We start from the raw sequence: 18,919 nt of genomic DNA, 5'->3' as shown, positions 1-18,919 counted from the left end.
TCTCTCATAAAATAAAAACATTCAATATTGTGTGTGAGGGACAAGTCTTTGCATTCAGGCTTGAGAGCTGATACTTGTAATAAAGTCATCAACCCCAGCAATAAGCTGTCAAAGGACTTTAGATTCAAGATTCATAATTCAAGATTCAAGAGTATTGTCATTTCATCCATATACAGTAGTACAGCATACAGTGAAACGAAACAACGTTCCTCCAGGACCATGGTGCTACATAGAACACAGGACAGCGAAGAAATCACGACACATAACATAAAGACACATAATACAGTATATAACAAGGTGCATGTGAGTCAAATGTGCAACACTGCAGAGTCGAACACATATATGAGATATCAGTCCGGTCCATGAGTGTTCAGGAGTCTGACTGCTTGGGGGAAGAAACTGTGACACATTCTGGTGGTGAGGGCCCGAATGCTTCTGTACCTTTTTTCTCAATGGCAGAAGTGTAAACAGTGAATGTGAAGGGTGTGTTGGATCATTCACAATGCTGGTGGCTTTGCGGATGCAGCATGTGGTGTAAATGTCCATGATGGAGGGAAGAGAGACACTGACGATCTTCTCAGCTGTCTTCACTATCTGTTGTAGGGCTTTGTGATCCCTGACCGTGCAATTTCCAAACCAGACAGTGATGGTTGCTCAGGATGCTCTCTATGGTTCCTCTGTAGAATGTTGTTAGAGTAGCTGGTGGAAAATGGGCTTTCCTCAGCCTATGCAGCAAGTAGAGCCGCTGCTGGGCTTTCTTGGTGTTGTGGGACAAGGTGAGGTTCTCTGCCAGGTGCACACCCAGGAATTTGGTGCTATTGATGACCTCCACAGTTGTGCCGTCAATGTTCAGTGGCAGATGGTCACTCTTAGACTTCCTAAAGTGAACAATCATCTCCTTTGTTTTGTCTACATTCAGAGACAGGTTATTGGCTTTACACCAGTCCGTTAACCGCTGCACCTCCTCTCTGTATGCTGACTCATTGTTGTTGCTGATGAGACCCACCACAGTCGTGTCATCGGCGAATTTCGTGATGTGAATAAAGCTGTGTGTTGCTGCACAGTCAGGAGTCAGCAGTGTGAACAGTAATGGACTGAGCACACAGCCTTGAGGGGCTCCAGTGCTCAGTGTGGTGCTTCTGGAGATGTTGTTTCCAATCCTGACTGACTGAGGTCTCTCAGTCAGGAAGTTCAGAATCCAGTTACAGAGGGAGGTGTTCAGTCCCAGCAGGCTCAGCTTTTCCGTCAGCTGCTGAGGAATAATTGTGTTGAATGCTGAGCTGAAGTCGATAAAGTAATATAAGTAGAAAGGCAGGGGCACCCTGTAATAGTGTCTGTCATTCACCTCATCCTGTAGTCATTAGAATGTATTAAAGAAGAATATGGAGACACACTGTAAAGGAATATTACCTTATTGTTTACTCGCTAGTATATAAGGAAGATACAAGTTTCTGTGCTTTAGAGAGCTAGGAAGTCTCTCCTGCTGTATGATTCTTCTCCCAGCGTTGTGTGTGGTGGTGTGGATTTCTTATTATATAATCACTGAAGACAAGCTGCAAAAGGTCCTGTGTGTGTGTGTGTATTCATTTAGTAGATCTATTGGAGGGCACCAAGTAAACTCGTTCTTCATTTTGAGCCACTCTGACTAGACAAAGCCATTACTAAGCTCAGAGCAGTTAATCATCCAATAGACTATGAAAAGTAAGAATCGTGAGGTAAAGAACATACCACATGGTCAAACCTTAGCCATATTTCAGATGAGACTGGCAGTGGTCCTTCGGTCTAAAATAATTGTGACCACTAGTGAGCGCTCCAGACCCCCACCCAAAACACCTGATAAAAACTGGTCTCTGGTTCAAATAAATTTTTGACAGATGGATTGGGGCGGCCAGCACAGTTATGCAGTCGCTGTACTGATCTTTAGTGGTGAAGGAGGAGTCAAGTCAGAAGGTGAAACTCTGTAATTTACCAGTTGATCTGCATCTCCACCCTCACCTATGGTCATGAACTTTGGGTAATGATTGAAAAAATGAGATTGTGTACAAGCGGACGAAATGAGCTCTGTCTGCAGGGTGAGAAGCGCAGACATCTGTTAGAAATTTGGAGTAGAGCCGCTGACCCTCCACATCAAGAGGGAGGCGATTGAGGTGGTTCTGGCATCTGATGCAGATGCCTCCTGAATGCCTCCCAGTGGCCCAGCTAGGAGGAAATCCCGGGGAAGACCCAGGACTCACTGGGAGGATTATATCACTGCAATGGCCTTAGAACGCCTTGGGATTCCACAGTATGAGTTGGCAAGTGTGGCTGCGGAAAAAGACGTTTGGGCCTCACTATTAAGAATGTCGCTTCCGCAACCCGGCTTCAGATAAGTGGTGGAAAATGAATGAATGAGTAATAACACAACCTTGACAGATGGACAATGGCAAAAATAACAATTCGACAAGTTCCTCTCCTTCCACTCCTCTATGTGAGTTTCGCCCTCTACCTCCTGACTCTGAGTCCTCTGGGTAAGGCAGAGTGGTTTCCTTTGTACAAGACTTGGGAGTCCTTCTGGTGCTAGGGCATAGCCCATAGGAAACACTTTTCGGTCAGGCGAAAGTTCCCCAGAGTAGGGAGATCTTCTGTCAGCAGCACCCTCTGGCTACACCCAGGGACCCTGGTAGGATTGTTCTTCCAGATTACAGGTCACATGATATCCTGAGAATGTCCAAACTGGGACCGTACCAGGGGAGCACTGCCACCTTCCGGTTTGGGGGATAAACTGTTCCAGTCCATTCATTATGGCCCAAATGCCCCCACTGTGATAGGAGGCACGAGCCATCCCAACTGGGGTACATTCTACCATTACGTTGACAATCCAGTATGACCTCCTGGCAGTGCATAGCATCACTTTCCACCCCAGTTGCGATGCCAGTCCATCCACTCCTGCACTTACACAGTATATTAATGAGTATGCATATGTACTCTGCGTGCGTGCGTGCGTGTGTGTGTGTGTGTGTATAACATTTTGTGAAGAGCAGGAGTGACCGGAAGGAGGATGGTTCGCCGCATAAGGCCAGTGAAGGCAGTGGGAGTCGGGATTTGGGACGTGAAAGCCCCAGCGTGAGCGCCCTGGTCGCTGGGGAGCCCAAGTCACGATTTGGTGGAGCCTACCGGAGTAAGGGATCGGTGAGGCGAACAAACCAGCAGGAGAAGGCAGAGAGAAGGTCAGGTGCAGGTAGGGTGGCTCCCCTGGTGCATAGCCTGGACGAGAAAAGCAGGGGAGTCACCAGTAGAAGAAAGACACGGGGCTTTGTGTTTTTAAAGACTGCTTCCAGCCATTGCTTTAACCTCATTGTTTTTGAAAGATTTTTTGTATTGGATTTTAACCTCCACCTTTCCCTCGTTTTAATGGATTATTTATTTAATGAAGACGTTTGATAGCACTGCACTATTTATTTGGACACTGTTGTTTCTGTTTGTTGATTTTAAATAAAAGTACTTGGCACTTTTGCACCATCCCTTTGCTCTACTTGTTGTGCCTCGCTGTCTAGCTCATCGGTGACATTACCGACGGTGTCGGGTACAGAGCTCCCAGAAGGAAGATGGAAGCATGGAGTGGCACACGCACCGCCACACTCCCTCAGCTTCAACATCCAATCAGGCTTCTAGTTTGAAGTGTTGACTTTAGAATTTCCCACACCACATGAACAACACATATATGGTGCCTATAAAAAGTATTCACCTCCTAGGAGTTTTCACATTTCATTCTAATACAACATTGAATTACAGTGGATTTAATTTTGGATGCTGATTGACAAAAAAAATACTGTTCAATGTCAAAGTGAAAACAGACTTCTGCAAAGTGGTCTAAATTCATAAAAAATATGAAACACAAATTTTTTTTTTTTTTTTTGGAAGTAATCACTCCTCCAAGTTAGTATTTAGAAGATGGCCGCCATGCCAGCCTTCACTCTGAGCCTACAGGTTTCTCTCTATCAGGTCTGCCATTTCTCTCCATTCTTCTTTGCAAAACTGCTCAACCTCTGTCAGGTTGCATGGTGATTGTGAGTGAACAACTTCAGGTTTGCATTAGTGCACTAAAATACAGTCTGGTGTTCCCACCTACAAAAAGCGATCACACACACACACACACATCCGCTCAGGAGACGTTGTGACATTTGGTTTATAATGAATTCCTTTGTATCTTTATTACTTTTCTTCCTTAAACCATTTCACAATATATGAGTTTCTTTTTCTTTCCTCTCATTCTTAGAAAGATCCCCATCACTGTTTGAAGGAGCTGGCCAGAATTTGTCTAATGGCAGACTGCACACTCATACTGGCCTGGAGGTGAGTTTTCAGTAATATTTGCTATTTGTGATTTTCTGTTTCATTGGGTAGAATCCTTAACAGTAACCCGGTTAACACAAGAATTACCAGAGCCTACGAAAAAACTCATAGATCCGTCCCACCTTAAATCGCTTCTTAAATCCGTTTGCACCTCTCCACCATCGTCTTTTGTCTTCTAAATGTGCTGATAAAGACATGCTGCAAGCAGCTTGCTATTCCATCTTCCCACTGACTTAGAACGTGCACAAACTTCTCCCAGCTCATGCCTTGATTGATTATCTGAGAGTGAAGTGGAGTTTTAGAGTGGAAATAATCGATCATTATTTGGAACACACGCATTTCATGTGCATTCTGTTTCTACAGTAATCTGTGTAAACACATTTTTAAAACAGAAACGTTTTACATATTCTAGTAGTAAATGACAAAATGTAGGCATAAACTATATAACGTATGAAGCCTGAAGTCCAAATATCAAAGAAACACTTTCACGAAAGGTACAAATATAACGGAACAAGTGCGCTTTTATTCAAAAATATAACTGCCGAAAAAAAAAGCTGCCTTAGTGTGCGACATTGACACTCATTTACTACGACTGCCGCCGTGGCGCAACAATATCAAGAGGTCACAAGTTCGATCCTGCTTGAGTTCCTTTTGAGAAGTGAACTGCTCTTATTTTTAGTATTTTAGAATAAAAAGATACCTTTGCTTTCAGTCTGTAACAGCCGGTGTAATTTATGATATTTGTAAAGGTTAGCTTTGTCTCTCTCTGTCGCGTTCAGGATCCTTCCCTACCCCATCTGACACTGCTGTTTTCACATAAAGACACGCTATACAGTAGCTCACCCAAGGAGCGCCCTTCCTACATTTACCACATGTGTACTTGTTGCAGTGTACACATCTCTCTGTGCTATGGTTCCTATTACACTGAACAAGCACCTGTAATTTGCAGCTCTATTCATTATCTCAGAACTCCACGCACGTTCCCAGTTATGTCCACCAATCACATCCACGCCCACTACCATACAGAACTGATTCCACATCAGAGAATTTCCAGTTCCAGTTCAGGTGTGTAATAGAAACCACAGCATAGAGAGAAGTGAGTACACTGTAACAGGTACACACATTGTAAATGTAAGAACGTGTGTGTGAACTGTTAACATTTGAATCTGATGATTGCATATAGCGCTGTCTTATTCAGTGTGCGCAAGAACATGCAGGTGGCCAGTTGCTGTGTAAAACAAAATGCTGGCATTTAAAAAAAAGAAAGAGACAAATATATGTGACGTTTTGATGAAATCATTTTATGATGCGAATAGTACCAATCAGAAAACATTGTCGAAGTAATGCAATATTATTTAAAAACAAACAGCATCAGATCGGGTGTGAATTTATACTGTGGCGCTGTTGGAGTCACATCAGAAGCTGAATTAGCTGAATAAGCTCCTGTTCTGACTCTAAGTAAAAAAAGCATGAATTAATCAACAGAAATAACCGCAATCGACATTTTAAACTTAACGATTTACAGTGCATACCAATTTATAAATTTTATGTCCGTTTGAGGTTACAAAGGAAAAAAAAAAAACACTTCCTCCCCAGCGGGGAATTGAACTCGGGTCTCTAAGGCACGACAGGCCTGCTGTGCTCTGAGTCTGCAAATCTTAGCGTTACGCCACAGAAGGTGTTATATTATTCTCAAACCTTTTGTGAAAGTGTTTATTTGATGTTTGGACGTCAGGCTTCACACATTCTATAGTTTATGCTTACATTTTATAACATTTATTACTACAATATGAAAAAGTTTCTGTTTTAACAATGTGTTTACACAGATTACTGTAGAAACGCAACACACATGAAATGCGTGTGTTCCAAATAACGATCTATTATTTCCACAGTAAAACTCCAGCAGTTCAGTCACTCCCAGATAATCAAACAAGGCATGAGCTGGGAGAACTTGGTGAACGTTCTGTGACGGTGGGGGATTTAATAGCTGGCTGCTTGTTGCTCGTCTTAATCGGCACATTTAGAAGACAAAAGAGAGGTGAGAACGGTTTTAAGGTGGGCTGGATCTACGAGTGTTTTTTCGTAGACTGTGGTAATTCTAGTGTTAAGGGTTTACGCAGCTGCATTATCCGATTATTCACAGAGAAGTCTACCCCTCAGTCAGGCGTCCCAGAGCCCAATAACCAGATTTCTTTAATTGGAATTTAGGACTAGGGCTTGCTTTTGTTTTTTTTTTTTTTTTTGAAGTCGGATTTCCGTGAATAATCAGATTTTTGAAGTGCATGTAGACACACTAATTGTCCAGACCTTGGTCATCTCTAAGCTGGACTACTGCAACTCTCTGCTGTCTGGACTTTCACTAAAGGCAACACGACCACTTCAACTGATCCAGAATGCAGCTGCAAGACTCGTTTTTGATATTCCCAAATTCTCGCACACTACACCTCTGCTGCGGAACCTGCACTGGCTTCCTGTGGCTGCCCGCATCAGGTTCAAAACCCTAACACTTGCCTTTAAGGCCAAAACTGGAGCTGCACCACCTTACATATCAGCACTGGTCAAGCAGCGTGTCACTTCTCGCTGTCTCAGAACATCAAGCACTGCACATCTCGAACCACCCTTACTTAAAAGAAGAGGACGACATGCATCGAGACTCTTTGCAGTGTTGGCTCCTCAGTGGTGGAACGAACTTCCTCTTGCTGTACGAGCAGCGGAGACCCTCACTGTCTTCAAATGTCGCCTGAAGACACACTTCTTTCAACAGCACTTGGACTAAAGTCCCCATACTCTTTTTTCTACCCTTTTTTTTTCAAAAAAAAAAAAAAAAAAATTTTTGTACTAACTTACTATTTTCTTCTAGCAGGGTTTTGTATACAACTTGGTCAGCGGTAACTTGTTTAATGACAGTAGATTTAATCCTAGCCTTAAAGACTGAAGAACAGTCGTAGACTACTAAGCACTGTTGTAAGTCGCTCTGGATAAGAGCGTCTGCTAAATGATGTAAATGTAAATGTGTTTGTATTTTCTCCAGCCCTGAAGAAGCAGGCAGGTATCTCGAGACCTACAAGTCTTATGAAAAAAAACCTGCAGACCTCCTAATGGAGAGAGTTGAGCAAGATTTTTTATCTAAGGTAAGAGCCTCTCACACACCTGATATGTAACTAATTTGTACAAGTCTGATCTATAACTCTGAGTGATATGAAAGAGTCATTCAGAATTAAGACAGGTAACCCAACTTGGTGTAAACTGTCACCTGAATGGCCGCTAACGTGTGTGTAACATCAAGGGAATGTTCTGTATAGGAATCAACAAAGACTTGCCGTGACACATGGGAAGCGTTCACCCCAACACTGGAGAGGTGATTGGCCAGTGCACAGCTCAGTTCCTCTTACCTCACATAAAGATTGTTTTGTGCTAAAGGTGTGGGCTCATCACAACAAGCCAGGTAGGTGAGAGCAGGGGTTCTCAAACTCGGTCCTGGGGACCCCCTGTGGCTGCAGGTTTTTGTTCCGACCACATTCATAATCGGGGACAACACCTGGTAATGCTGATCTCATTTAACTCTTTTAGGGCGGATGTCGACTTTTGTCAACAGGATGGGTTGAAGGCGCATGTCGAGAAAAGTCGACCTCCAGTGGTAGATGGCGACAATCAGCTTTTAATGACGACATAACTTACTGTTACGTCACAGGCATTCCCTCTCTGCTTGGAGGAATATTAGACTCATTGACTCCTTGTGTGTGTGTGAGTTACGAAATGTAAACAAAGGCAAGATGGCATCGACATCTCACGAGGGAGCGAAGCGAGTGCAGAAAACAAAATACTCAGTAGACGATGTTTTGCACATTATCACTGAGTCGGACTCTGATTTTTCAGAATCTGATTTTTGTTGACAGTGATCACGTGATCAAGCAAGAGAGTGAGGAGCCGGCATCAGCTGATCGGACACCAGCCGATGCCGCCCCAGCTGATCGGATGCCAGCTGAGCGCATTTGCACAGCTGATGCAGCTATGGAAAGGTTCGCATGGGAGGAATACCCAGACATTAATCTGTGGGAGCCAAACTGGCTACCGGACTTCACAAGACGGCATGGCTTGCTGTTGGACACGACGGATTACCAGCCGCTGGACTACTTCAGGCTGCTCTCTCCTGATGCTGCTTTTCAGCTACTGTCAGACGAGACAAACAGGTATGCAGAGCAATTTTTTGAATCACGGGCTGCGCTTGCACCGCATTCTCGTTTTTCAAAGTGGAAACCCACAACAAAAGACAAGATGGAGGGCTTTGTGGCCTTACAAATAGAGATGGGACAGAACTGGTGATATAACTTCAGGGAGCATTGGTCCAAACGTGCTTTGTCCCCTGGTGGCTTTGGACAGGATTTGCAGCGTGATGATAGGTACGTGATGCTGCAAAGTTTTATTCACTTCTGTGATAACCAGAAGCAAATCCCAAGGGGTGAGCCAGGCTATAACGCCATGTGTAAAGTTCAGCCCCTGCTTGACATTGTGGAACCAACAGATAAACAATTTTATCAGCCTGGCTGTGATTTGTCTGTGCATGAATCAATGATAAAATACAAGGGACGCCTTTTTTTCCGCCAATATATGCCAGACAAGCCCACAAAGTATGACATAAAGGATTTTGTACTGGCAGAAGCAAACACTGGTTTCTGCCTGAAAGTAATCACATATACAGGAAAAAAGAGAGAACTGTCCCTTGACAAGTCCGGTTGTGCTGGAGCTGCTTCAGGGCTATGAACATTTGGGTCATTTTGTGTACATTTGGACAATTTTTATACATCACCAGAATTGTTCATGTAGCTACAGAGCAGAGGAATTGGAGCTTGTGGCACAGTGAGGGTGAACAGGAGACAAATGGCTTCACAGGCTAAAGAGGAAAAGAGGTGACAATCCGGTTTTCATGCGGGCGGATAACTTGGTGGCATTGGCATGGCATGGCACAATGTCAAACGGGTGACTTGTCTCTCTGCAGTATACACTAACAATATACAGTATGTGAGAAAGTGCAGCAACAGACAATTGATAAGGAGGCACCAGTGCAACACGTATTGTAAGGGGTGCAATTTGGCAATGACTGCAGTAGCTGCTTTGAGTGAGATCAGGCTGTGCTGTGTAACATGTATGTGATATCATAGAGTATGCAGGCTTATATAACATGCAAGACAGTAACATTTGTCAAAATAAATACTTTTTTTGTTGATATGATATGTTAAACCATTGCTTTGTGTTCTTTTTATTAAAAAAAGTTAGTTTTTGGAAAAATATTCAGCCCTGGGAGAAAAGAAACACAAAAAATAAAAATAACTCTGAAAGACTTAATTAGCTGATACGTTTTTATCTCTTATTCTACATTCAGAAAAGCACAGTAGCAGTTTTTTTACATTTATAAGACATTTAGAAATATTTCTGCTTTTACTAGAGATTTAAATGTTTAACTCTCCTTTATTGATTTCATTATATTTATATATCTATATATCTTATTAATGGTAATTAAAAACGAGCAGAGCAGACACCCAGGCAAACAGCACAGAATAATCAAAAGCTGCAAACTACTTTAGCGTCATACCCACTAATTAGTAAATAATGGATAAATTAAACAATTAGAACACCTGGAATAATAGAATGAAAATCAAGATGAAAATATTGTTAAAAAGAAAAAAAAAAGATTATTCCCATATAACTGCCTGGTGCGTTTTTTTTGTTTTTAACCAAACTTAGTTCTCTAAGTTCTATATTGTTCCCAAAACAAAGAACTTGGGAAATATAGCAGTTCACTTAATTAGCCCAGGAGTCCAATTAAAAACAGAACCTGCCTGTTGGGACAGGGGGTCCCCAGGACCGAGTTTAGGAAGCACTGGGTTAGAGGAATGAGCATCCATGATCAAGTTTTTGGTTAATATCCCAATAGGTTCCCGTGGAATTGCCATCATGTCCGATTCTTTGTGCATGCCATGAGTGGACCGTAGTTCACCATCCTAGATCCCTGCCTTTGTTGTTTTCCCTTGTACAGTATAAATTACCGTTGTGTGTCCTACTAGTGTGCTATGGGTGTTTATATTAGTTTCTTACTTGTGTCAGCCTTGTATGTTCCTTAAACTTGGTGTCTGTTGTTTTGTGCTTCTTACAGGTAACTGATTGTTTAACAACAGTCAAGTCTGTGAACAAGACTGACACGGTCACTCTGCTCTCAACATTCTCGGTAAGAGTTTTGACAATGTTTATTTTTGAATTTGAAAAAAGGGATTTTTTTTTTTGTTCTTTATTTCGCCTTATACAATTTCTTGTATTAGAAATTTGTTAGTTTTCGCATACCCCTTGGGGTTAGAGCGCAGGGTCAGCCATTGTACAGCACCCCTGGAGCAATTACAGGTTAAGGGTGTTGCTCAAGGGCCCAGCAGAGTAGGATCTCTTTTGGCAGTGATGGGGATTTGAACCGGAAACCTTCGGGATATGAGCACAGATCCTTAGCCTCAGAGCCACCACTCCGCCCCAAACACATTTGAATCAACACATTATCTTTCTTCATCCACATTGTCTTACGTACGAGGGGGAGTGAAGCTAATCTTAGAAAATGGGGTGAACCTTCACAAAACTGATGCTGTCATTTCTCAATGTCGTCTCCACCCTTCTCAATGCTCTTGCTGCCACCTGCCTGGGTATCAACAGAATAAAAGGTTTTGTCTCGTCCTCGCAGCCACTCGTGCACCCAAGTTATTGATGAACACTCCATGCCGAGGGGTCTTACAGTCACTAGTGCGAGTTACTGTGACTTGTTGAAGACCAACGTGAAGCCTGCTATTCGATCAAAGCGGCGAGGACTGCTGTCTCACACACTGCTAAGAACACCAAGGCTGGTCTGGAGAAACTGAAGTTTGAGGTATCGCCACGTCCTCCTTATTTGACAGATTTGGCACAGTGTGATCTCCACCTTTTTTTTTTTTGGACCGCTAAAAATACATCTGGGTGGTGACAATGTGAGGAAAGCGGATCCTACTCTGCTGGGCCCTTGAGCAAGACCCTTAATCTGTAATTGCTCCAAGGGTGCTGTACAATGGCTGACCCTGTGCTCTGACCCCAAGGGGTATGCCAAACTAAATCCACTGTGGTTCAGAGTTGTATATTAATAAAATATGAAAACATCTAAGGGGTGACTGTCTTGAATAGGCACTGTGTGTGATCAATGAGGACTCAATTTGTGTTATTTTTAAACAAAAGCTTTTTATTCTGCTGGTATCTGGGCACTGCCAGGCAGGTGGCACCAGTGCATTAAGAAGGATGGAGACGACATTGAGAAATTACATGATCAGTTTTGTTAAAGTTTGTCCCATTTTCTAACTTTAGCTTGACACCCCCTCATATAAATAGTTGCATCTCTATATTTAAAAAGTAAATATGTTAGCAATTTCCCAGTATATACAGATTCCATAAATACGTGTTGGCTAAGAGGAGCTCTGTTTGATTCCTGGCTTGCTCACATTCTCCCCGCATTTCCATGTTATTTATTTTGATTTTTTTTTCCACGTGTCAAAAATAGACATTTTAGCCTCGAGTGACTAATATTGGAAGAGTGGTCCTCAATGTACTGGCAGATCATCCTGGTTTGATTCCTGCTTGTATCTCAAGGTCCTGGTGGCTGCCTTTCTTCAAGCTTTCCAGAATTCCACAGCAGCTAATGCAGTGTGTTTCAGGCATTAAGTGTGATACGTAACACATAAAATTCCATAGTTCAGTTATCTTGGTTTTTAAAAATTTTACTGAAATTCAAATTTAAAGCATTTCACATTAATTAAAAATAAAATTAGAGAAATATATCTTATTATACACAAAGTAGTGTTTCTTCTCTATGATGTTACAGTTTCAGGCTGCTGTTTTTTGTTAAGTTTCTTTAATCTGCTATGTTGGTACGTCGCTACATGACTGTAAATTATTACATACAGTGCATCCAGAAAGTATTCCCAGCGCATCACTTTGTCCACATTTTGTTATGTCACAGCCTTATTCCAAAATGGATTAAATTCATTTTTTTCCTCAGAATTCTGCACACAACACCCCATAATGACAACGTGAAAAAAGTTTACTTGAGGTTTTTGCAAATTTATTAAAAATAAAAAAACTGAGAAATCCCATGTCCATAAGTATTCACAGCCTTTGCTCAATACTTTGTCGATGTACCTTTGGCAGCAATTCCAGCCTCAAGTCTTGTTGAATATGATGCCACAAGCTTGGCACACCTATCCTTGGCCAGTGTCGCCCATTCCTCTTTGCAGCACCTCTCAAGCTCCATCAGGTTGGATGGGAAGCGTCGGTGCGCAGCCATTTTAAGATCTCTCCAGAGATGTTCAATCAGATTCAAGTCTGGGCTCTGGCTGGGCCACTCAAGGACATTCACAGAGTTGTCCTGAAGCCACTCCTTTGATATCTTGGCTGTGTGCTTAGGGTCGTTGTCCTGCTGAAAGATGAACCGTCGCCCCAGTCTGAGGTCAAGAGTGCTCTGGAGCAGGTTTTCATCCAGGATGTCTCTGTACATTGCTGCAGTCATCTTTCCCTTTATCCTGACTAGTCTCCCAGTTCCCCACAGCATGATGCTGCCACCACCATGCTTCACTGTAGGGATGGTATTGGCCTGGTGATGAGCGGTGCCTGGTTTCCTCCAAACGTGACGCCTGGCATTCACACCAAAGAGTTCAATCTTTGTCTCATCAGACCAGAGAATTTTCTTTCTCATGGTCTGAGAGTCCTTCAGGTGCCTTTTGGCAAACTCCAGGCGGGCTGCCATGTGCCTTTTACTAAGGAGTGGCTTCCGTCTGGCCACTCTACCATACAGGCCTGATTGGTGAATTGCTGCAGAGATGGTTGTCCTTCTGGAAGGTTCTTCTCTCTCCACAGAGGACCTCTGGAGCTCTGACAGAGTGACCATCGGGTTCTTGGTCACCTCCCTGACTAAGGCCCTTCTCCCCCGATCGCTCAGTTTAGATGGCCAGCCAGCTCTAGGAAGAGTGCTGGTGGTTTTGAACTTCTTCCACTTACGGATGATAGAGGCCTCTGTGCTCATTGGGACCTTCAAAGCAGCAGATATTTCCTTGTAACCTTCCCCAGATTTGTGCCTCGAGACAATCCTGTCTCGGAGGTCTACAGACAATTCCTTTGACTTCATGCTTGGTTTGTGCTCTGACATGAACTGTCAACTGTGGGACCTTCTATAGACAGGTGTGTGCCTTTCCAAATCAGGTCCAGTCAACTGAATTTACCACAGGTGGACTCCAATGAAGCTGCAGAAACATCTCAAGGATATTTCAGGGGAAACAGGATGCACCTGAGCTCAATTTGCAGCTTCATGGCAAAGGCTGTGAATACTTATGTACATGTGCTTTCTCAGTTGTTTTATTTTTAATAAATTTGCAAAAATCTCAAGTAAACTTTTTTCACGTTGTCATTATGGGGTGTTGTGTGTAGAATTCTGAGGGAAAAAATGAATTTAATCCATTTTGGAATAAGGCTGTAAGATAACAAAATGTGGAAAAAGTGATGAAGTGCTGTGAATACTTTCCGGATGCACTGTATAGTCAGAATAACATCAGTTTACTTCTTGCATAGCCCAAAATCACACACAGAATGCCTCAGTGGGGTTTAACAAGCCCTATTTTTTGACAGACCCACAGCCTTGACTCTCAAAGAAGACAAGAAAAAACTGCCAAAAAATAAGTAAAAATCTTGTAGGGGGGAAAAAATGGAAGAAATCCTAATAAAAGCAAATCAGGGAGAGACTCCCTTCCAGATAGTTGGGGTGTGCAGTGGGTGTCAAAAAAATGGGGTAATTTCAACACCCAAAAACAGAACACAAGTAATGCTCTTCACGGAGCCGGATGACCACTTGTCAACGGGTTCCAAATTATCTGCCAATCCACTTATCTTGGTATCATCTGCAAATATAACCAGCTTGTTATTTATATTCCTATCTAAATCATTTATATATTATGCAGTGGTACTTTGAGATACGAGTTTAATTCATTCCGTGACCGAGCTCGTAATTCAAAATGCTCGTATCTCAAATCAATTTTCCCCATTGAAATTAATTGAAATGAGATTAATTCGTGCCAGCCCCCCAAAAAAACACTCCAATGTTTTCAACATAAGAATAATGTATTTATAATGAACAAATATTGTATACAAACAAAATAAAACCTAATATATAAAAGAAAATCTAAAGAAATAAGCAGATGTTGGCGTAGCCGAGTAGCATATTGTATTATTAACTTAATTTTCTTCTTCACTAGTTTTTTCCTTTTTTGCCACACTTTCGTCAGTTTCATTCGCAGGGTGTTTCAATAGAAACCTGTCCAAGGAGCTTTGTTTCTTCCTCCCCTTTAGAATGTTTCTGAAATGAGTTAGGCAAGTGTCATTAAAGAGTGCCGCTGCACGACCAGTTGCATCTTTTTCAGGGTGTTTCTTTTCAATAAAGTTAGAAACCTTTTCCCACATTGCCAACACTCCCTTTATCTCACTTGAAGAGATAACTTCTTCCGCTTCTGGCTCCTCTGATACCAATCTCCTGCAGAACCTCCCGTATGTTGCTGTGTCTGTAGTTCCGTCAACTCCTCCGTCATCAGTTCCTCAGAATGTGCGGCGACGAGCTCTTTGATGGCCCGTATCTTGAATTTTGCCTCGTAACTCAAGGCAAAAAAAATCAACCTAGTGACGGCTCGTATTTCAAAAAATTTGTATGTTGGGGCACTCGAATCTCAAGGTACCACTGTATATTAAAAATAGCCGTGGTCCCTGCACTGCCCCCTGCTGTTCACCTCTCTTAACATCACCCAATTCTCCTGAGGTTCCTCACATCATCACCCTGTTTCCTGTGTCTGAGCCAATTCTGTACTCATCTACACACCACACCCTGGACTCCCACTTCTTTTAGTTTGATGCCCACCCTCTCATGTGGCATAACTTACGAAATGCTTTCTGAAAGTCCATGTCAATAATCTCGTCTGCTCCTCTCTGGTCGTATCCTTTTGTTTCCTCCTCATAGAATTCCAGCATGTTAGTCAAACACGACCTCCCTCTTCTGACCCCATGCTGACTGTCCTGTCCTTGCCAGGTGTTGCTCAATGTTATCCTTAATAATTCCTTCCATTAATTTTCCTGTGATGAATGTTGAGCTTACTGGCCTATAGTTGCCTGGATCTGCCCTGTCACCCTTTTAATATAGCGGGTAATATTTGTCATTTTCCAGTCCTTCGGAATGTCCCCAGTGTGTAGTGACTTCCTAAAAATATGTGTCAAGGGTTTATATCTGCACTCGCTAGCCTCCTTAAGATCTCTGTGGTAAATATGATCTGGTCCTGGTGATTTGTTTCATTTCAGCCTATTTAATCTCAGCAGCTCTTCTCCCTCTGCAATTTCTAAATCACTCAGTACCTCCTTAGTAGTCCCTGTTACTGCTCTGAGGTTATCCACTTCCTCACATGTGAAGACCTCAAACAAATATGAGTTTAGGGCGTCCGCTATTTTACTGTCTGTATCTTTTAATTCCCCTTTACGATTCCTGATGCTCTTCACCTCCTCCTTGACTGTTCTTTTACTACTGAAATACTGAATCTCTTTGGGTCGTCTTTCGCCTAATCTGCTTTATTCTTCTTCAACTGTCTGCAATTTCGGCATTCTAATGCACCACGTCTCCCATTTCGCCAGAGCGCTGACAGAGATTGTATGGAAATATGGGCCATTTTTGTTTATGCAAATGAAGGCCATTTGTTGAAGCAAAGTTTGGTGAAGCTTGAAGGAGATGTGTTTCACAAGTGCTTGCCAGGCGCTGTGACTGTGAGCGTACTCAGTTTTTCTCAGCTGGTCCAGTAAGAAAAGTGTTCAATATATACTCACCCTCCTCCTCATCTAATCTGCAGACTTTTGCAAATTTTGAAGTGGGGGACTACAATTCCCATCACTCAGTGTGCTGCTCCAGACAACTTCATCAATGCTCACAAACTTTAAAATAAGAGCTTTGAAATAAGCGGCAAGTCATCAAAGGTAGCAACCGGGGCGTTGTTTTTTCCCCCCTTAGCCACTTTAGGGTTACAAATTTCATTGTCTCGCTGACTTACAGCATTTATCTTAGAGCAGGGTTTCTCAACCTTTATGTCCTTGGAACCCAGTTTTATCATTTTAAGTTTCTTGACTACTCACAGACTGCATTTAAAGAGGGGGGTTTCCTCCTTTGTGAATCAATGCTGTGCAGAATGGAGACAGAACCTCTGCTTCAAACCCCCCAGTTGATTCTGGTGTCCATCAGGGGTCTCTTCTGCTCCTACTCTGTTCACTGATCACATGGAGTGGGTGCTGGGCAGGGTGGTGGGGTCCAGCGGCTGTGGGGCATCGGTTGGTCAAGAAAGATTCACTGATCTTGACTTTCTCAATGTTGGTGTGATCTTCACAGAGTCAATGGAGGCTCTGATGGGGGCTCTCGAGCGAGGAGTTTGAGTGTCTGGGCTTGCGAGTGTCCTGATAAAAACCAAGACCTCTTGGGCGCAGCCATCTACGGAGACAGTGTCGACCTCGTTGAGAGGTTTACTTATCTCCGCAGTGACATTCATGTGACTCTGGTGACTGTTCCTATTAAGTCAGGTCCAAGTCTTTAGAGTCCTGGTGCTCCCTGTTTGTGAGACATGGATGCTATCCAGTGACCTGAGATGAAGACTGGACTCCTTCATGTTTGTCTCTTCAGAAAATCCTTGAGTACCGCTGGTTTGACTTTGTGTTGCTCATGGAGTCTCAAATGAGGCACATGACCTGCATTGTGAGGGAGCGTCAGTTACGGCACTACGGCCATGTGGCACGATTACACAAGGGTGATCTGACTAGCAGGACCCTCATTGCTGAGGACCTGAGTGGCTGGACCAGGCCAAGGGGACGCTCCCGTAACGCCTGGCTGCGGCAGATAGAGGTGACAGGACCGCGTGTCTGCCTGGGGGTTTGGTGACCAGAATCCCAAGCTGTTTCGTTGTGTGGTGGGTGTGGCAACGCGCTGTACCAGTGTGTGCTCCCCAACCTGACCTGACCTCCACAGTTTAAAATTACACATCAAACAATTCCAACGTGATTAAAGTGCACATTGCAGACTTTCATTTAAATGTATTTCTAGACATACATGAGTGTGTATGTACTGTATATACTCAAGAACACATCCAGTATTGTTGTTATGGCTAACTGCTCAGTAACCCTCTGACCTGGGCACATACTGCACACTGTCTGATATGAGTGCCAATGGCCAGAATGGAGGAGTGAGAAACACAATGGTACAGTATGGCTGGGAACTTTAATAATCCTGTTTACTTGTGTGATATGTGCCCTGAACAGGAGGACGCTGGTGCCAGTCATGTTCTGTGCTGTCTTCACTACCCTCTGCCATGATTTATGTTCTTAAGCCTAGCAGGTTTAGTACCAGGGTGTTATGTAGCCAGTGAGGATTGACTCCACTGTGCACCTGTAGTAGTTCTTAGGAACAGATGGGAAAATCCAAGCTTTCATCTGACATCTCAGGAAGTAGGGGCATCGGTGATCCTTCCTGACAAGAGCTGAAATGTGCTGTGCCCGCTTCAGTTTGTTAGTAATGGTCACTAAGCGAAAACGACACCTTTTATTGGCTAACTAAAAAGATTACAATATGCAAGCTTTTGAGGCAACTCAGGCCCCTTCTTCAGTGGTCACTAAGAAATGGAAGTCTGGTCACCCTCTCCAATGGAGATGACAGTGTGATCTGCTTTCTTCTTTCTTAAGTCTATGCCCACCTCCTTGGCTTTCCTGACATTGTGTTGTCCTGGAAGCTTTGAGTCAGCAGGCAAGTTCAGTTTGAAAGTCAGCTTATGTCGTGTTGTTTTACGCAGTGACCACTAGAGGGTAGTGTAGTATTTGCAGTGAACGTGGGGTTACCAGGTAGCACTTTGAATAAGATCTTCATGGCAGACCTGTTGATGAAGTGCCATCGATTACTGAATATTAGAGCCTTCACACAGCTTTAACAAGAACAGGCCATTCAGACCAGAAAGCTTGACAATCACCGTCTCCAAAGCCCTCAGAACATGACATAAAGTTGACTTTGGAATGTCCCTAAAGTCCTACGCTCCATCACATTACTCGGTCACTTATCCCAGTGATTCTCACTTTTAGTCCTGGGAGCCCCATTTGAATCCCAAGTTTTTGTTCTACTGATTTCACAACTCGGTAGGTTGTTGTATCTAATTGAGCTCATTTTTTTTTTTAATTAGCTGCCATTGTTTTCCTTTCTCTTGGTCTGCATTTGGAAAAATGCATTAATGTTAGATTTACATTTATAAGAAATTACTTTTCTTTTTCCATATCTCTAGAAGCTTAACTCTGTTGTTTTCTTTTTAACTTCATTTTTTTTTCTGTGAAGTTTGCTTTTAGTCACTGTATATTGAAATAGTGACAATGACAAACAGGGCAGACACCTGTATAAACGTGTTATGGTGACCCACATTGTTATATATGTATGTTCACCTTAGGATCCAATTTTGGAAGTTTATTTTTTATTTTGATTTAATAAGTCAAA

At 42.9% G+C, this 18,919-nt stretch overlaps 1 protein-coding gene across 1 annotated transcript in view; it reads left to right on the top strand.

Annotated features, from left to right (window-relative positions):
- The window catches only part of LOC114641472 (excision repair cross-complementation group 1), a 38,339-nt gene that overhangs the window by 8,134 nt on the left and 11,286 nt on the right, over positions 1 to 18,919 (top strand). Inside the window, exons 5-7 of the mRNA XM_051926359.1 lie at positions 4,256 to 4,332; positions 7,364 to 7,463; positions 10,484 to 10,555. Of these exons, the coding sequence (XP_051782319.1) occupies positions 4,256 to 4,332; positions 7,364 to 7,463; positions 10,484 to 10,555 (249 nt within the window). The remainder of the gene's footprint in view (positions 1 to 4,255; positions 4,333 to 7,363; positions 7,464 to 10,483; positions 10,556 to 18,919) is intronic.

The sequence above is a fragment of the Erpetoichthys calabaricus genome, chromosome 4, assembly GCF_900747795.2.
Source record: "Erpetoichthys calabaricus chromosome 4, fErpCal1.3, whole genome shotgun sequence".
Lineage (NCBI taxonomy): Eukaryota > Metazoa > Chordata > Cladistia > Polypteriformes > Polypteridae > Erpetoichthys > Erpetoichthys calabaricus.
This window is presented reverse-complemented; position numbering and strand designations above follow the sequence as displayed.